The sequence below is a fragment of the Coturnix japonica genome, chromosome 1 (genome assembly GCF_054131305.1).
Source record: "Coturnix japonica strain WE chromosome 1, WE-NBRP24, whole genome shotgun sequence".
NCBI classification, from domain to species: domain Eukaryota; kingdom Metazoa; phylum Chordata; class Aves; order Galliformes; family Phasianidae; genus Coturnix; species Coturnix japonica.
In genome coordinates this window covers 110,434,136-110,453,206 of record NC_140663.1, presented here as the reverse complement: position 1 = coordinate 110,453,206, position 19,071 = coordinate 110,434,136, and the positions used below count along the sequence as shown (strand labels likewise).

The 19,071-nt window shown below is 36.1% G+C and overlaps 1 protein-coding gene across 6 annotated transcripts in view; it reads right to left on the bottom strand.

Annotated features, from left to right (window-relative positions):
- ADGRG2 (adhesion G protein-coupled receptor G2) overlaps positions 1 to 19,071 on the bottom strand; it is a 50,194-nt gene that overhangs the window by 12,404 nt on the left and 18,719 nt on the right. For 3 of the 6 annotated variants that reach the window (XM_032441054.2, XM_085550330.1, XM_015886244.3), the window contains exons 4-18: positions 13,433 to 13,459; positions 11,951 to 11,977; positions 10,273 to 10,317; positions 10,105 to 10,137; positions 9,158 to 9,199; positions 8,280 to 8,327; positions 7,584 to 7,651; positions 6,423 to 6,496; positions 5,606 to 5,645; positions 5,457 to 5,491; positions 3,763 to 3,845; positions 3,103 to 3,163; positions 1,892 to 2,625; positions 1,126 to 1,324; positions 658 to 814 (exon numbers count right to left, since the gene is read on the bottom strand). In XM_032441054.2, the coding sequence (XP_032296945.2) occupies positions 658 to 814; positions 1,126 to 1,324; positions 1,892 to 2,625; positions 3,103 to 3,163; positions 3,763 to 3,845; positions 5,457 to 5,491; positions 5,606 to 5,645; positions 6,423 to 6,496; positions 7,584 to 7,651; positions 8,280 to 8,327; positions 9,158 to 9,199; positions 10,105 to 10,137; positions 10,273 to 10,317; positions 11,951 to 11,977; positions 13,433 to 13,459 (1,673 nt within the window). The remainder of the gene's footprint in view (positions 1 to 657; positions 815 to 1,125; positions 1,325 to 1,891; positions 2,626 to 3,102; positions 3,164 to 3,762; positions 3,846 to 5,456; positions 5,492 to 5,605; positions 5,646 to 6,422; positions 6,497 to 7,583; positions 7,652 to 8,279; positions 8,328 to 9,157; positions 9,200 to 10,104; positions 10,138 to 10,272; positions 10,318 to 11,950; positions 11,978 to 13,432; positions 13,460 to 19,071) is intronic. The other 3 variants (XM_032441059.2, XM_085550328.1, XM_015886254.3) reach the window with 2 other exon arrangements.

The following is a 19,071-nucleotide window of genomic DNA, read 5'->3' as shown; positions in this document are numbered from 1 at the left end:
TCCTCTGAGAGGACGCAGAGTGCCAATATTTGTTCACAACTTTCCATCTTTCCTCACTTAAGCCTCCAAGGGCTGTATTGTCCAAATCAGAACTTCCTTAACCTGGAGAGAAGGGGGTTCTGAGTGAGAGAAAGTGTATCCAAAATTTCTAAGCACTTTTTTCTTGGCAAGACTAACTACTCATGAGTGACAATTGTATGAATGTCATTACTCAAGCAATGTAGTAAGTTCTTTCCTGGCACTGACAATTTCCTGCAATTAATCTTCTAACACATGCGACAACACTCCTTGACAAATTTTAGCACTGTCAGGGTAGATGATTAAATGACTCATGATTCTGAGTTCTCATGGCAAAATTATGCAGCCAAGCACTCTGATGTTCTCACTGTGCCCTCTAACAGCCTATTAGACACAGGCCAGTTTCTGCTAACTCAGTTGCTTAATTTAGCTCATCACAGAAAATTAAAGAAAAAATTCTGAAAGATTTCAAAAAGCAAAGCCTTTTTTTGTCTGAAAATAGACTGAATTAAAGACCCTGAACTTGTGACATAAATGCAAAATAGAAGTCATGTTATAAATATGATAAATAATAAAACATAAACACTTTAAACATGAACTTATGAAATTTCATAAAATTTAGAATTCTCAGTGTCCTACCTGGAGATCAGATGAATCCTGGACGGCAAAAGAGATTTGGTTGGAGCGGATGCTACTGGCTTTTACAACTGCCAGAGCCAAGGATGGGGAGGAAAAATCAGCAGATATTGTTGAAAAGTTCAGTTTTAAGCCAATATAATCCACTACTTTTATAATTCTGTTAAGAAAAAGAGAAGCTTAGTATTACCAAGCACAAAGTTGTGGTTATGGAGCAGCAATCCAAACACTATTTAAAATACAGCTTACTCTTCTCACTTACCATGGTTTGAACACAAAAATGTTTTTTTCATAGCATATATTACAGTACAGCAAAGTAACACTATAATAATAGTCCTTTCCTGTATAAGCAAGTCAAAGAACAAGAAACATTCTTTTGGACTAAAATTATTAAAAAATGAAGCACGCTGATGGTAATTTATCAAGACAGTCAATACAACATACCTTTAATCTATTGCCAGATGGACCTACCTGTTAGAAATTTGGGGTGGTAGTTGTTGAGAAGCTGTCAGGACTCTGCTAACCTCACTCACCATCCGTTCTACATCTTCTGACTCTACTTTTCCAGCTGCTAAATCTTTTTCTATTTTGGATACTATTTGCTCAGCTGTGGTGACATTAATGGTGGTATATACGGAAGTTGTGTATGTGGTAGCTGACAATATCTTTCCTGTGACAAAAGAAAAGTTGTACATTTTTCTAAATATTGAGCTTTAGAAATGAAGTAAGCAGAAAACTTAAACAATTTTCTTGAGTGGAAAAGCTTACCACAGATACACGCATGTTACATGAAACAGTCTTTTTTCTTCTCCCTATCAGCTACTTTGCAGTTAGTAATACTTACAGTCTTAGGAAAACATAGAAAAAAATTTCCAATAGTCATCATTGACTATACTTTATATTGATTATAAAATCACCATAAGAGATGCTAAATAATCTATTATTCAGAATTTTTAGCTATTGGGTGGCTGCCAGAAGAAGGAAATCGGGAGAAAACCAGAAAAACTAACTATCACAGTCAACAAAATATTGTGGCACAAGGTACCACTCATCATAGCTAGAGGCATCAGAACATGTTCTAAAATGAGTAAAGAGATTTGAAAGTTGTGTCAGGCTTGTCATGGTAATTGGAGGACGATAGCTAAGACATGTAACCGAAATCTTGTTTAAAAAAAATGAAAGCAAATTCAGTATATGGAATTCAAATTAAAAGATATTTTTTATTTTTCACGTTTACCTGTGCTTCCGTTAGGCAGGCTACCATGGCCATCAGCAGTAGAATGAGGATGAGAAGCTGAGACAGAATGTTTGACAGGACTAACAGTAGGGGTTACTGAGAAAGTAGTAAGGGGAAGAATAGGTACTGCAGTAATGTTATCAGAAATCTGTTGGGTTAAATCTGTAGGAAGAGGAATTTGTGCAATAGAGCTGGTGGTAGTTTCAAAAGGTGGAATTGCTATTGGAGGTTTGGGAGGAAGCTCAGAAGGGGAAACTGCAGTAGGTTTAGTGAAATTTACAGCAGGAGAAATGATTGTGATAGGCTTGCTAATATACGTAGTATCAGATTTAATTGAGAGAGCAACATTAGAAATAGATTTTGTTGCAGGTGTGGAAGAGAGAATTGTAGTGACAGATTTATTAGAAACTATGGAGAGAAAAGTTGCCATGGTATGCTGAGCAAGAGACTCAGTAGAGGAATATGTAGTGGTATCAGTAGTGGAAGACAAAGAAGTTGCAGTGGTAAAGGTTTCCGAGAGAGGATCTGCAGTGGAAGATGTGGAGAGAGTTTCAGAAAATATATTTTCTGTAACTGGGGGGATCAGTGGTATAATTGTGGGAGTTTGTTTTGCAGAAATCACAGTGGGGGAAAGAAAAGCACTAGATTTGAGGGAGGAGACAGCAGTCTTTTTATGGGTAGGAAGAGAATGAGAGGACGGAATCCATATGGGATCAGGTGGCAATTCTATAACACTGTTAAAAAAAAAATACAACCACATAAATACATATTAAATTTATCATTATTTATATTTTAAATAAAATTAGCTGCAGTAGAAGAATACGCATGGATGATGTGGGAATATTACTAATAGTCCACATTTTAAAATTCATCAGGTCAGATGTCACATGCCCTAGTGACAAATATTACTTCTGTAATCTACTTTGTTATAGTTGTTAGTCCACATATAATATCACTTCTTTTTGTTGGCTTTGGAGGTGACATGATTCTGAACTCAAAAGCTACTGGTGCCACAGGAAAAAAGAAAAAAAAGAAAAAGAAAGAAAGAGAGGAGAAGAAGGGACACGGAGGAAAGAGAAGGGAACTGCACAAGAAGACATCCGTCAACTTGTGCGTTCCTAGCTATCATATTGCAACTTGAAAGTTCATTCTACTTATACATTAAAAAGATAATGAAATAAGCATGCCAATATGTTTGTATTTATACTTACTACATTTTTAATTCTTCAGCAGACAAGGAACAATACTTCAGTGATGAACAACAGCACTGTTCTGAAATGACAAAGAAGCATTAACATAGTTTGCCATGAAGCATAAAAAATGCTTATACCATTAAACACGTTATTCAAACAAGGGTGTGTTTTACAGTTTGTTTGTGGTTTTTTTTTTCTTTTCTTTTCTAACAATAGTGCATTTCTGTCATGGGTTAAACGAAAATCTACCTGCGCATAATTAGTTTTGAGTTTTTTGCTCAATGCCTCAGAAATTTCTCTTTTTAGAGAAACCAGAATGCAATGCTGTATGCTTTGAAACACAGAAAAAAAGCATGTGCCCCTCTATACTATCAAAATACAACTAAGAAAACTGAGCTACATTATAAATTTTGAGAAATGCATTTGTGTTCTCAAGTAATGTTACAGATAACACTTTCAATATAAAAAATGCTTTATTAATGTAGTCAGCAACTTTATATGAAAGTTGTTTCTTTTTTTACACCAAAAAAAAATCAGAAAGCCTGTATTTTTTATGCATTGTTATTCAAAAAGCAATTCTTTTTATTTAAAATTAAGAGGTTTTTTTTAGGTACTTGGAAGTCAACTGTAAAGACATGACAGTTAATCTGATGAGATTGTGTTTAAAGCATAACTTACGAATTTTGCCTATTTCTTCTTTCTCTTCTAAACTGCTTATGTTCTCTTTCTTATCCAGCTTTATTATGAAACTGCAATGTGTACTATAATGAGAAGAAAAAGCCTTAGATACAAGAAATAATTATGTCATTGCAATACCTGAATCTAATGACAAATAATAAATCAGAAAATGCCTTTTTTCCCCCTCTAGGCTTTCTCGAACCTGGGGAAGCACGTAGAACACAATGTCGGGCTAAAACAAAAAGCAATATATCCATTTCTAGCAGCTCATTTCCTTGTTCCTCTACAGACTCTGCAAATTCTTAAATGTGATGTTCTCTAGTCAGTGATAGCCAATAAAGAGTAAGTAATTTTGTAAACATAATAAAAACCTCCCTTGTTACTACAGAGAAACCCCAGAACTAGCAAATATCCTAGATGTCTGTTAGTTGCCTAAAGAAACCTAGTGTTCTCTCACAAGTTCTAAAAAAAAAAAAAGCTTACATGACTCAAGCTGAGAATTACACTTTTTACATATACACCTCAATTACATAAATCCCTATCTAAACTAGCAAACATACAGTTCTTCCTCAGCAGCTCAAACACATAAGTGAACATAAAGGGAACATAAAGATGAAGCAAAGCTTCTTTATAACTAACAAGAACATGGAGTACCTAACTCTTGTCAGTGTATGACACAAAAGCGTGATTTGACTTTCCATCCATTATTATTGGGGGATTTGGATTTTTGTTTGATCCAAAACCAGTAAGATAAACCCTCAAGTTCAAGTATATTGGAAATTCCAGATTTTTTTTCAGGATATACTGTTTTCAAGCCAATCTTTTTAAAGCATTGCCAGTTTAGCTGTGAGTAGCAATTACATTGACAGAGATTATCTACATTTTAAGGTTTCCAGGATCGTCTGTGTAGAGCAGCCTTGCCATTCTGATACTACATAGTTTCCAGACTCGTAAATATCTTCTCAGGATTGCCCTGTTCTGAGCATGGCTGGATTCCCAAGCTGAAGAACAGCTTTGGAGAAGAATTACTACTTGAAAGGAGGCTGAGGCAAAGTGAGGGTCAGCCTCTTCTCCCAGGCGACAGTTACTGGACAAGAGGTGATGGCCTCAAGTTGTGCCAAGGGAAGATCAGGATGGGTACTAGGAAGAATTTCTTCACAGAAAGAGAGGTCAGGCAATAGAACAGGCTGCCCAGGGAGGTGGTGGAGTCGCTGTCCTTGGAGGTGTTCAAGAAACATATAGATGTGGTACTTAGGGACATGGTCATGGTTCAGTGGGTAATATTGGTGTTAAGTGGACAGCTGATTATAACAATCTTTTCCAAACTTAATGATTCTATGATACTCAGGATGTTTGAAGTAATTTCCTCAGAAAGACTGAGTGACTAAGAAGCTGTGTAACTCAGCTAATTTGAAGATGAAGGGAAAACATGGCAGGTTAGTCTGTGTTTAAACAGAAGATTAATGAAAAGCAAGGCAGTCTGGTAAACAAACAAAATAAATCATTAGTAAGTATAATGGGATCAGAATTTCTTTCCTTACTAGCCTGCTTATATTTCTCCAGCCTGTTTCTCAGACTCGACTTACTAGGAAATTTTTCTTCTGTTATACATCCACATGATGATATATCACAGGCTCTTAAATATGCAGCAGCTATTAAATATATGAAATTAAAAAAAAATAACAACAACAAACCTCTGGTTTTCTGAACTGCATTCCATAACGGATGACTATAACAACAAGGAAAAATAGAATAAAATTGTTTTGTCAGGAGAAAACAGGACTTATGACACTATCATAAATAAACTGAAAAAAAGTATTCCAAACAGTAAAAACAAACTTACCTCACTCATTTCTTGCAAGGTTTTGTTGAGCTCTGATATTCTGTAATACAAGTAACAATCATGGAAGATTTCTAGTTATGTTTCTAAAGACAATTACAGCAGTATTATGAAAGGAACAAGCAATTACCAAGGGGAAAAAAAAAAAAAAACAACTTTTTTTTTTTTTTAACTAGAACAGCTCTTATTGTACAAACACTTAAAAAGGAATGAACATGTAAACAATTGCCTTTTATTAGTCACTTAGTAAAATACATTTATAACTGGCACCAGAGATTTTAACATCAATCCACATACTTGCAACCTATTTAAAAGAGCAGAAGATTGATCTTAGTGTTGCCTTTTGGCAAGCAAGCATTCAGAACAAAATTCTGAATTCATGCTGAAAGCCACTGAAAGCAAATTAGTAAGAGTTATAGCTTTCTAAAAAAAGCTGACATACTAAATAATCTATAGTTCACATTTGTAGGTATTGTTACTATCATTATTGTCTTCATCATCATCATTATTATCACTACTAAGATCACCAGCATATAAACAACAAGGCATTTGAGCCTTGTTAAACCCCAATGAAACTGAAGGACCTGAAATGTAATCAGCAAATGTATCATTTCTTAAAACAAACTCTTGTGGTACATAAAGCAAATGAAGACTATTCTAATTAATAGAAACTTCATGTTAAGGAGAAATAGTTTACATTTCCTGACATTTTAAAATTATTAAGTACAGGAATAACATGAAGTGAAGAGTCTACTAATTACATGAACTGTCTTAATGTTTCTGAAATATGGCAAAGATTTCAATCCTTATTCAAGCTTACCTCAGTTCTTGTAGGGTTGAGGCTGCAATTGGAATAAAGCTTGAAACTTGACTGTCAACAGTTTTGTTATTAATCTGTTAGAAAGAAAGATACCAGTGCTAAATAAAATGAGTGAACTTTAGCATTAGAAGAAACTTACATTCACCTCGTGTATTTCAACAGAAACACATTTGGAAAGCCCAAAGAAAATCAGCACATTTTCTCATAAATACACTTCAAATGATATTTATCATGCCTGTGTTGTTACAACTTAAGGAACTGCTTCATCTAGAATAAACCTAATTGAAGGATTTAACTTGTGAAAATAAAGAGGATAGTGACACACCATGCTGGAAAAACAGAAAGTTAGCTTAGTCAGCCATAGTGATTTTAGACCAGAAACTGAACAAACTTTCAACTGCACTGGTAGTGCAGCAACTGGACAAGCTAGATAAATCCTGTTCAATACAGAAGGATGGTTTCAGGAGACATTATCACTATGGAAACACAATACAATGCAGATATGGCTCTTGCTTTTGAGATACTGGTGCCTAACTCTGCCCATACTCTGAGTTTCAGTAGTTCTCTGTGGTGACTCTGTTGACAGCCATCATACTTGCAAAGACTGGCACATAAAATTGTAGACTGAGTGTGGATACAGATGTATAGCAGAAAGGTACAAGCAACTGTTAACAAGCCCATGGCCTCTTTGTTTCCCATCTGCAACAATCAAATATTCTTAACTTGCCACACAGAATGACGCCCCATTTCAGAGTACCTCAACATGGATTAGTTTCAAGGTGCAACCTAACCTAATTTATGCTCAAACTGTCAGTATCTAACAATGCTAGCCTCCTCAAGTGCCTAAATTCATCTCCAAAGAATTTAAACTTGCAGCTAGGCAGTTCAGACCTCCCTCCATACTTTCCAGTGTTACCTCCCTCTTTTCAGTGGTGAAATAGAGAATAACGGCCCTTGCTTATACTATGTTTACTTTCTTACACTTACAAACAAGTGTCATGTGTCTAAATTTTAAGAGAGTATTACAATAAGCAAATTAAACCATAAATACTATAATAAGAATCACATTGGAGATTTAAGCATCTTACGCATTTTAAGCACAGACTAAGAAACAGATTTCAACCTTCCTTTTAAATATGTTTTACAAGAGAGAACACTTACTACTTCTATATTTAGTGATGTCTTACTTTCTTCTCTTGGACGAAGTTTTACCTTGCCCACATAGAACACTAAAACCAAAATGAAAAAAATGTATAAGAAACTAAAAACTTAACATGGCGTAACAACCTTGTGATGTAAAATAATTCGAAAATTAAAAAAACAACACCACCATCATGTGTTCAAATGCAAGGGAAATAAGAACATTTAAAATAGCTTATCTGAACATTCACTGTTTTTGCAATTGTTCTTCCACCTCTTCCCTCACTGTTTCCACAAATAAACTACACTTACACCAGTCTCATAACTTCATCGTTCTCTGTATTTTTTGAGTTTTTACAGTAACACCTGTAAACAATATTTCAACATCTGTTCCTGATGCAGAACTTACACTCAATAAGACAGACACTACTAACATAATATTTTATTTTCCCAGTTCTGTGATTCTTATCATCAGTTGCACATACTTTGATAAGAAATCAAGGATCAAAAATACTACCATGTCATAACCACAACAATACTGAACAGCACTTTTAAATTAAAAAGCACATTTTAAATCATTTTTAAAGCTGCACACAATCTCTAAATTAGCGAGACAATTTATTTCAGAGGTAGCTTTTATATGGCAACTAAAGGTTGCCTCATTACACAGAGAATAGATTGGCACGACTTTTGTAAGAAGAAAGGAAAACCACTGACCTGAGTAATTACAAACAGACGATATGTTGCATAAAATGGTTTCTCTTGCTATATTTTGGAGGGAAAAAAAACAACCAAAAAACTATTGAGTAAAAGAGCTGCACTTAAATCGAGTACTGACAAATACATTTACATTTAAAATTAGGAAATGATTGTAACACTAAGAATATAGATTGGCTCCATAAACAGAAAACAGATGCTGTTTTCTCTGCTGTTATCATTACCTAGCAGCAAACGAGATGAAAACATTTTCTTTCCTTTTTCACTTTTACTGTTTCTGTAGCCCAAATATTTGCTTATTACAACTTAATATTCATCTGTTTTATCACCATCAATGAACGCACCACAAAAAATAAGCAGCACGGTCAACTTGATTTTGTTTAAAACCACTTATTTGTGTGCCACCTAGTCTTGCTTATGACTTCTACAAGCCACCAAAATGCACAAAATAATTAAGGTAAAAGAGTGATAAAAAATTGCTACTGCTTCCAGTCCTCAATGATTATTGGATAACGTAGCTGCAAACTTCTTCATAATGTCAAATTATGCCAGCTAGTATGGCTCCAAGTCAACTGTTCTACCACTTACACTGCCTCAGTGTAAATACATTCCAGCTTATCTCAGTGTACTCCTACAGACTGGATCTGCCCTCAGAACATCACGTCTGGGTTCAGATTGCTCCAATCTACTTAAAAGCACAAAGATGTTTTTTGTTAATAGAACACACAGGTCCTGAAACTTTCTTGTATCTTTGTGACTCTTCATATTGCTGTTCTGATCAACAGAATAACCAAACCTTTCTATGTGTAGCTGTCTAGGCAAGCACAAGTAATTCTAAGAAACGTAAAAGAGTATCACTGGTGATATATTTATCCTACCTGGTGTTACAGTGGAGTAATAGTCAATGATGTCAGGAGTTTCTGTTTAAAAGAAAAATATAAGTTTTAACATTTTTATTTCAAAAGACCATGAAATATGAGTGATAAAAATGATTCCCAGATTCTACTTCAGTGTGTCTTCCCAGAAGTGTAAATACATGACTATTTATAAGGGAATTCAGTTATTTTCTGCATTAGATATGAAAAAAACAGCATTGAGTGAGATCCATCCAATCTGATGCTTATGTCCCCATCTGAGCCATCTAAGCTAGCCTCCGTATTATTTTTTCAGTTGAGAAAGTGGTGCTTTTAAGGCTTGATTTCCATTTGGTCTGTTCTACATGGGTATTTCAGTGTTCATGTTCTAAAAATGTATTTCTCTCCATCAACTATGATAAATAGCAAGCTATCTTGTTCAGATACAGACAGGCAGGCACCTGTGCTGATAAAGGATGAATCTACTTGTCTTCAAACGGGCAGATCAGGAAACAAAGTGCAGCAAATTCTCCTATCGGAAACTTACTGATGCTATTTGGCAACTAATTGCAAGAACATATATAATTTAAGTGTTTTTAAAGGAATCCCGTAGAGATTTGAGTTTCGTAAAATACTTTACTACAATGAAGTATAAAAAACATTCCATCTGTGGATGTACCAAAAGTTTCTATACGCCTGCTTAAAGTAAATATGCCCAATTTGGGCTTCTGTATACAATGCAACATTCTGCATAAAAAAAGTTAAACAGCTTTCTGTTAGTACAATGCATTTTGAAACCCTAAGACTTGTGGAGAGTTAAAATACAAACTGGAGACAAATGTATTTTAAGACAGTTTAAGAAAATAATTTGGACTAAAAAAGTATCAATTAAAAAAATATATTAAAAAGCAAACTTTCATGAATGCAACACATTTCCCTTCAGATGTGATTGTCCTCATGCTAAATCTCACCTGCACTTTCTGCAGTATCATCTGAAGCCATCTCTGAAGAAGGAAAGTCAGTGGCATTAAAAACAATAAAAATAAGATAAAAATCTAAACAACTAAAAATCTAAAAAAAATAAAAATAAATCTAAATCTAACTAAATCTAAATAAGAAAAGCATAAATAAAATCTTGCCTGAGGCACTATTAGGATAGGTGACAAAAGTAACAATAGAGGAGTCTGGAAAAAAGGAAAAGAAAAAGAGATATTAATGTAGTATTTTATTTCTATGTATTTTGGAGAAGATGTAACAATTCCACCAGGAACTAAATTTTAAAGATCTAAATTGCCTTTCAGGAACAATTTTTGTGCCTGTTATAAACTGCTAACATTAATGTAACTCTCTGAATAAGAATATGAACGCAAAAAGCTGGTGACAGAGTTTCTTGAGATAACTTCCTTTTACTGGCTTCATTCTTTTGGACGAGGGACATTAGTTTTGTCTACCTAATTTCTCAGCCCAAAAGCACTTTTCCTGCACGAAATCACAACTCTCAGAAGCAGAGATGACACACAGGAAAACTGTTCCCAGGGAAGCTATTTTTGCAGAAACCATGTATAAATACAATAGTTTGAAGTGATAAATACTTTTAAGTTAAGGGGAAGAGGGAAAGGAGGGAGAAGGAAGGAAGTCCAGAGAACAGAAGAAAATTTAATGATTGCTCAGGATGTGCTTACAAAGCAGATTTTGTGTCAGTGAAGGAACGTAAAGTGGTTCAGAGATCACTTTGATCACTCCAATACGACAACCAAGTAACTTCTTAAAAACAGAGTTGTTTCCTAACAGCTGAAAATTATGCTTTCCAAACTTCTTTGCTAAAAGCATCACTGCCACTGCTAGAAACAATATCGTAAGTATTTAAAATCTCTCTCCTCTCTCTCTCACTCTCTCTCTCTCTCTCTCTCTATATATATATATCTGCATAGAGATAAAGATAGCTGTGCATCAAGAGAATCAATCAGCTTGGAAGGAGAATGGAAGCTTTTCTTTTTATTTATTTCTACGGGATTATCCATTCTAAGGCTGTTCAGATATGCCCTGTTAATTCCATTTCAGAATAAAAGCTAAGTGTATTTAGTTCTTAAGTGACAGTCCCAAAGACAACTTATTCTCAACAGCAAGTAAAAAAGCAGCCAAAACATGAGGAATCGAAATGAAAACGGAATGTTGACTTCATCTGCATTATTTGGATTGATACTGCAAATACTGAATTGGCTGTAGTTGTTAAAGATGAATCATTCCTAGAAAATGATTGTATCTGTAAAAGAACAAAAGTGTGTGTGTTTGTGTCTTTGTTTCTTTTCTCTAGAGCACAATATGTCAAGCATACTTCAAGGAAGAAGGTAATGGACTCTTCCCATTTATGCAGTCTTTGTTATATTCCACAATATTTTCCTTTTAAAAATGTTTTCATGATGATGTTCAGCATCTCTGGTCCTGAAAGTTAAATGACGTACACGCCTTCTAGAGTGGGAAGAGACATATGGGAGCTTTACTCTTAGCATTGTTCCCCCACTGACATCTCTGCAACTGCTCACTGGACAAAAGGCTTTTCATCAAGCAACTTGAACCTACCCTGACCCCAATCATCACTGACAAAAACCACGAGCAATCCAATAAAGTCTGCTATTTCAAAACCAAGTACAGTGAAGCAAATAAAGACAAAAAGTAATAATGAAAAAGAAAGCACTACATGCTGGAATTCATCTGCACTACAATTTTTCTGCATTACCGCAGAAAAAAGCAGAAAGAGACTTATCTAACAGGAAGTAATAGACACTGTAGTAATTAGTAAAGTCTTGATCTTCTTACCAGAAATGGTTGTTGCAGTTGATGCTTCTGCACGTTCAGTTTTTGTTTAAAAAGAAAAAAAAAACAGGAATGCAGATTAGTAAACAGATACAGTAAATCAGATGCACACATAACCATTCACAGCAGCCTTTCCCTAGATTCCCACGAGTTAACTGTGCTCACCAGAAGAGGGCAACACCTGCTTATCAGAACAAATCCAGGCAGGAAAAAGGACATAAAAATATCTGACAAAATAAATTTAAAATACATTTGAAGTTTAAATCAAATTAAACTAAATATTATTTATTTTCTATAAATACTGGACAGTTTGCATTGTGTAACATTAAGAAAACAAAGATCGTTGTCCCAGGATGCACAAAAAAATACAAGCTAGCCCAAAAGCTGCATGCCTACCCAGTGTGTCTTGCTAATTCATGGGAATCAAACATATAATGCTACACGTGGGTTATTAAGAACTCTTCTCAGACTTCACACAACAACAGTGAGATCTCCTATTTAAAATTAATCCTATACACAATCGTTCTCCTTTCAGTCCTGAAAAAAGCTGCATCACAAAACACTAATTTGTTCCAAGTCTGAATCTCTGATCTTGATAGAAGTCAGCCAATTATTTATATACTAACCACTAGCTACTAAATCTTTGATGTTGTCAGAGTGAATGTTTGGATCAAAAAGAAATCAGGTAATTTGATATCTCATGCACGACTTCAAAGCTCTTCATTCACTGAGTAATTTTTGAGAGTTCCATTAGAAACTGAAACCAGAGTTTTCAGGCATACAAAGTTGTACTGATATATGAAGCCCACAAATATGCGGTGTTATTTTAAAAAATACAGTTGTTTTAACATTTTGTCCCCAAACTCAAAAGTTGTCCTATAATTTAATTACAATACACTACTTATGCTGTAAAGCCTTTCCTATTATTGTGGAAGGGTTAAATCAGAGACAATGAAAGTCTACAGAAACAAACGGATTTTCTTGTTTAAAATAGCAAACATAGCATCATCTGAGATGCTAATCACTCAGGTGATCCCTTGCTTAGGCTATTTTGCCTTACTGAAAACTAACAATAGCCTCTTTCAGAGGGATAAATTTAAACACAGCCTCTGCAATGGAAGGAGAATTGCAGTGACTCTATGTTCATTTTCTCTGGAAAAATTACCAACAATATCTGAATGATGAAAAACAAAATAAACAAAAGGGTGATCAGGATAATTAATTTGCAAATATTTATATATCTACATATTCAACAACTCCATGAATTAAAAAGTATTAGTGACAACACTTTATGAAATGCCAGAATAATGAGGAAAAAAAAGACATTTATACAGTTTTCTAGGAGATAACTGTTTACATATATGTACACACTGAGTATATGAATTTGCAGAAACTGAAACAGGCCTACTACGTAGGCTGGTATTTCACCTTCCTTCAGACAGTGTGACTAACATGCTGGTTTTCTTCTTATAAAACAATGCTCACCTGCGGGTCTGGTGGTTTCTTCTGTAGCTGACAAAAAAAAACCCAACAAAATAGCAACAATTAGGTGACAGAACTAAGAGCAGAGATTTTTGCAACAGAAAGCAAAATTAAATTAAAGAGAATATGTCTCTCCTCAAAAAAACAAACACAAAGCAACAACAACAAAAAAAGAATATGAGGCAAGTTAAGAGTCCCAATGCAGCCAAATCAAAGCAGAAGACATTTAGCATACTCATTCTTCCTAAGGATTCCATGGTCAGGCTTTCAAATTACAGTTGGGTTTTAATAGTAAAACAGTTAAACCATTAGAGAGTATTTTTACTTAGTTAAGCAGGTCTTTGAGTTGCAGAAGGGGAATTAAAATCCCTCAGATGTCTCCCTTCATTCTATCTGGAAGATAAAATTTTCCTGCTCAGAACAGAGAAAGCACAGAGAAAAACATCATAGGACAGATCATGTGCTCAACCTGCTCTCATTAGGCTTAGCCCATCTTGAGAGGAGTCTCTAAAACGGGCACTTCCAAATGTCAGAGAAAGACAAAGTGAAAAAGTCACTTTCTCCTTTGACACTATGCATCTATTTCCTCATTCATTCTTACCTTAGGGATGCCCTTTTTTGCGTGTTTGGGAACCTGCTAACTTCCTGTCATTAAACCAAATCTCTCACTTAAATTCAAGCTGGCTTGCAAAACTCCCTTGCTTGTATTCATTTCTTTTTCTTTAAAAAAACCAGCTCAGTTTATCGCTTCTGTCTGTGCGTTTTCCCACTGCCTTTCCACTTTCAGTGTCTTCAGAATCTTTACAGCACATTTGCTTGAGTAAAAACAAAGCAGAGCAAATAGCAAATGTACAAAAATGTAACATGTATGTGAGAAAATAAAATACTGGTGAATTATTAACTAAATGAGTTTTTACTAACACAGTAAGAAGCAAAGAAATAAAGAAAGCAGGGAGTGGGAGAGGTGGGTAAGACAGAACTGCTATATTCCAAACACATTCAAAAAGTGCATGGAATAGACTTTGAGAGTACATCTACATCATGTAGATGCCCACATGCTCTAGAGCCACACAACCAAAGAGCATCTAAACAAGGAGTAGGCAGACGACACTGCTAGAACTGACATGGCTCTGACAGACCTGTCCCACACAACATCATAGTCTGTAAATTGGAGAGTCACAGATGTGATAAATGGACCACTTTGGGGATAAGGACCTGGTTGGATAGTCTCAATCAGAGAGTTGTAGACAACAGCACAGTGTCCAGGTGGAGACCAGCGATGAATGGCAACCCTCATGAGTCTTTACTAGCACAGGTACTATTTTACATCCTCATCAGCGACACAGACAGAAAGAAAGACTGAACTCTCAGCAAGTTTACAGGTGATGCCAAGCTGGTGCAGTCAGTACAGTGGAGGAAGGAGTACCATCCAAAAGGACATGACATGCTTGAGAGGTGAGACCGTGTAAACCTCCTGAAGTTCAACAAGGTAAAGTGCAAGGTCTTGCACCTGGGTTGTGACAATCACAAACATGAATACAGACTGGATGATGAGTGGACTGAGAGCAGCTCTGCATACAATTACCAGTACCTAAAGGAGTCTAACTGAAGGACAGAGAGGGACTCTTCATCAAGGAGCGTAGTGAAAGGACAAAGACTGACGGCTTTAAACTAAAAGAGCATAGCTTTATATTGGATGTTAGGAAGGTGTTATTTGCTCAGAGGGTGGTGAGACACTGGAATAGGAAGAAATGCAACGTCCATATGGGCTGAGGTGTAGACATGACAACTGAAGCCACCAGTCGTCTTAATTAATGGTTAGCACTTCATGCAAAAGCCTTTCCTTTCAACCAAAAAAAGCCCTGGAGAAAACCAAATCTTCAAAAGGGACCCACTTCTTGAAGTATGCATCACCTCACAGCAAAGGCCAGCACAGTTTCTGCCCACTAAAAACAAAAATCTACCTGGAGAATCTGATCCTAAGGTCATTCTCAGATACTCTTGAAGAGTCAGTTTAGACACAGTCACTACAGACAAACTGCTTCTCCCACCCTCCATATGCCTTCAACCTGCTTCGCAGATTTTGAGAGTACAAGTAATATCTTGAGGTAGATAAGAAAAACTGTCCAATTACATGTTTAGTACTGTAGGGCAATCATTAAGAAGACAGCAAATTCTAAAAACATCAAAAGCTTTGTAGTTATAAATTCAGGGGCATGGGGAGCAAAATAAGCTAAACACAAGTCATGAAGCTGGGGCTGGCAAATGCATCAAGTGATGGTGGCAGGCACAGTCTGAGGAACTTTATTTGGGTCACATATCTAACCACAACTTCTCTTACAGCACTGTATTCACATGCCTATTGTTGCTATAAACTATCCGTAAGGAAGACTTGGTATAGAAAAAAATGCAACAGCCTCTGAATGCTGATAGTTGAAGAAGTAGCTGTGATATATTATTCAATTTCACATACATTTGACCACATTTGACCTCAGAGTTAGAAAAGAATGTGCATGTAGCCTATTTGGAGAAGAACTGAAGTTCGATGCAAACCATCCCTAAAGTTGATATGTAAAAGAAGAATAAAATCACTAAAAGGGGTACTAGTTACAAAACCAAACAGAACATTAATTTCCCCTGGGTTGCTTTCTAAAGATGGGAACAAGAAAATCCTTAAGCACATGGAATATTCATTTTATTTACTTAGTGCGTTTTTATCTGCAACACTGCTGGTCTAGGATCATCAAACCAACACAGTGAATAGCCTATCCCAAACAAGACATTCCATACTGTAAGGAGACTTTTCTACATTTTCTGTAATGGAAATTGTTTTCTGAAGATGCAAAAAGATACAACATAAATAACATTAAAAATAACAAAAATTAAAAAAAAACATAAACAAAATAACATTATTCAGCATTATTTTTTGCTTCTGCTGCAAGACAGAAGGTCTTGTCCCTTGCACAAGAATGAGGTGTTTCTAAAGGAAAAGCCATCTCCATTAAACAAACACTAGTTTCTAATACAAACATGAATCTCTAGAAACAAAAGCAGCAAGTCACTTGCTGTCTTCATGTAACTCTGCACTGCTCTAACACAAACAGATAGCTAAGTAAAGACTGGAAGCCCTACAGGCAGAGGAAGCTGCTCTGGTGGTACAAAACCAGGTTAGCAATTCATGCCACTGCTCCATTTCACTGCTACATAAATTTTACCTGAGAACCAATGTTATTTGTGTTGCAACAACCTTTATTTCCCATAACGACTTTTCTGACAATGCGAATCAACATAACATTAGCATCTCTGATCTGCTAGGAAACTAAATCCATTAATAACAGTAGTCGAGGTGATGTTCACCAGATAACATAGCTCCAACAGTACTGAACCTGCGAGCATTAGGACCAGAGAGTTGAGTAGATAAGTCAGGCATTTGTTCACTAATTATTCAAAACAAGAGAAAGCCCTTAAAATGCGCACAATGTACAATCGTCTACAACAGGAATAATAAAACATATCCTTTTCTTCTCCCTACTTCCAATCTAACTCGTGGTCAGTACACTCCTCTACATTTCTGGAAAGGCAACACCCTCTCTGATTCACCTGTCTTCAGGCAGCCCCTCCACCAGAAGTAAATCACTTTTTCCAGGGTGGAGGAGTGAGAAGCAGCTAGAACCTGGCTGCAGATAACAACATTCTGTAAGAATTAAGCTACTGGCAGCTGTTTCTTGCTCCCCTATCTCAGGGGAACAGTGTTATAGATGACTAATGCTGTTTTACCTAATATTTTGTGATCTCCTTTAAATTTTTGCAAAAACCATCCTTTGAGTAAAACCAAGACAGAAACCAGAGGGTTTTCATGGGATAAGCAGAAAAAAGTCTGAACTGCCATGAAGTGGATCCAACTGCCATGAAGTGGATCCTCCACACAGACACCCATTCTGCCCTGTTTGCTGCACAGAGGAGCGGGGGATGGAACAGCACAAAGGGTCATGTCTGCCAGCCTATGTCTCTCAGAGACCTTGATGAGAGAATGCAAGAGACAGTCTGATCCAGTCAGATCCAGATACAAAACATGCAGGAAATACTAAACCTAGTCACCAGTAAAAATACAGACCATATAGGACTACAGGATGAGAGGAAATGGCTTTAAACTGGAAGAGGGTAGATTTAGACTAGGTATTAGGAAGAAATTCTTCACTGTGAGGGCGGTGAGACACTGGAACAGGTTGCCCAGTGAGGCTGTGGATGCACTCAAGGCTCAGCTGGATGGGACCAAGAGCAACTTGGTGTAGCAGGAGGTGTCCCTGCATATAGCAGGGGAGTTAGAACTAGATGATCTTAAGGGTCCCCTCCAACCCAAACCATTCTATGATTTTATACATAATTGGCAGAAAAACATACACTTATTTGTGTAGAATTTTGAAATGATATGAAATAAATTGCCTCAAATTACACTTGATTCAAATTAAAAGTGTGCCTAAAATGAGAATGGTTTATGTTTTCATGTAGAGACACCCTTAACCATGTTACATCTCCCAAAGAGATCAAGAGCAGAATTCAAATGAAAGAATCCCAAAGGGCACCTTGGTGGTTAGGTAATAATGTCTCTACAGGTGGCTGGACATGGCCGATACCACAGAATGGCTCTAGATATCCAAGACCAACTATTCTATTTCTGAGAAGATCAGTTCTAACTTACAAATACACACAAACATCCCATGAAAGCAGTAAAAAAACAGATTTTGAAGTAAGATATGGTAGCAAACTTTGTGCTGAAAGATTTTCCATTAAAAAATTCAATTGATTCAGGCAGAGAAAGTGATTTGCACAGCAGATTTCAACTAGAAATGGGAAAGACAAAATGAATGTTTCAAATTCCAGCTTAAAAATTAAAACATTTCACACTCAAATGTCATTTCTAGGCTGTTTTGAATTCTCTACAAATCCTCATCTAAATGTTATCAGAGGGAACAGTGCTCATGTATGCTGTTAGTCACCAGTGCTGCGTAGCCATGACCCTCCATTTGTATTCAGTGTTACTGAGATAACAGCTGCATGAAAATGCTTCTCATGAACTTGCTCCTGAACAAAACCGAGTAGCTTCAACAGCAAAATATCAACTGCTAATATCCTGCAGATTTCTATTTAAAGAAATAGATGCCAACAATACTGTATACAATTCTTATATTCAAATTAAATCTGTATTTTCTGTTTAGAGATTGGGTTCCACTAACATCTGAGAAACACTGACAAAGTGAATCATTCTACCATGCAAGGCATAAACAATAGCATGTAAAAATCCTCTCCAGCCATTCCACTGTAGACATACTGACTCACATTGATTTTCAGTGCAAGTCAGATTTTGAGATGCACTGGATAGATTTGCAAGATGAAACTAGGCATGATCATAGTTTTACATTTTATGCCTCTCATGAAGTGAAGCCTGCTCTCACTCTTAGGGGTGGAAATACAGAAGAAATGATGGTCTATCACTGGTGATTGGACAGAAGCCAACATAAGAAAACAGTGAACATGCTTCTTCACATCAGGCTCTGCCACTTTGGCCAGTTCACTTCAGTAACCTTAACAGAAACATCAGGTGCATTGATAACTCAGCTTCGATGTCACACGGGTTTTTATGG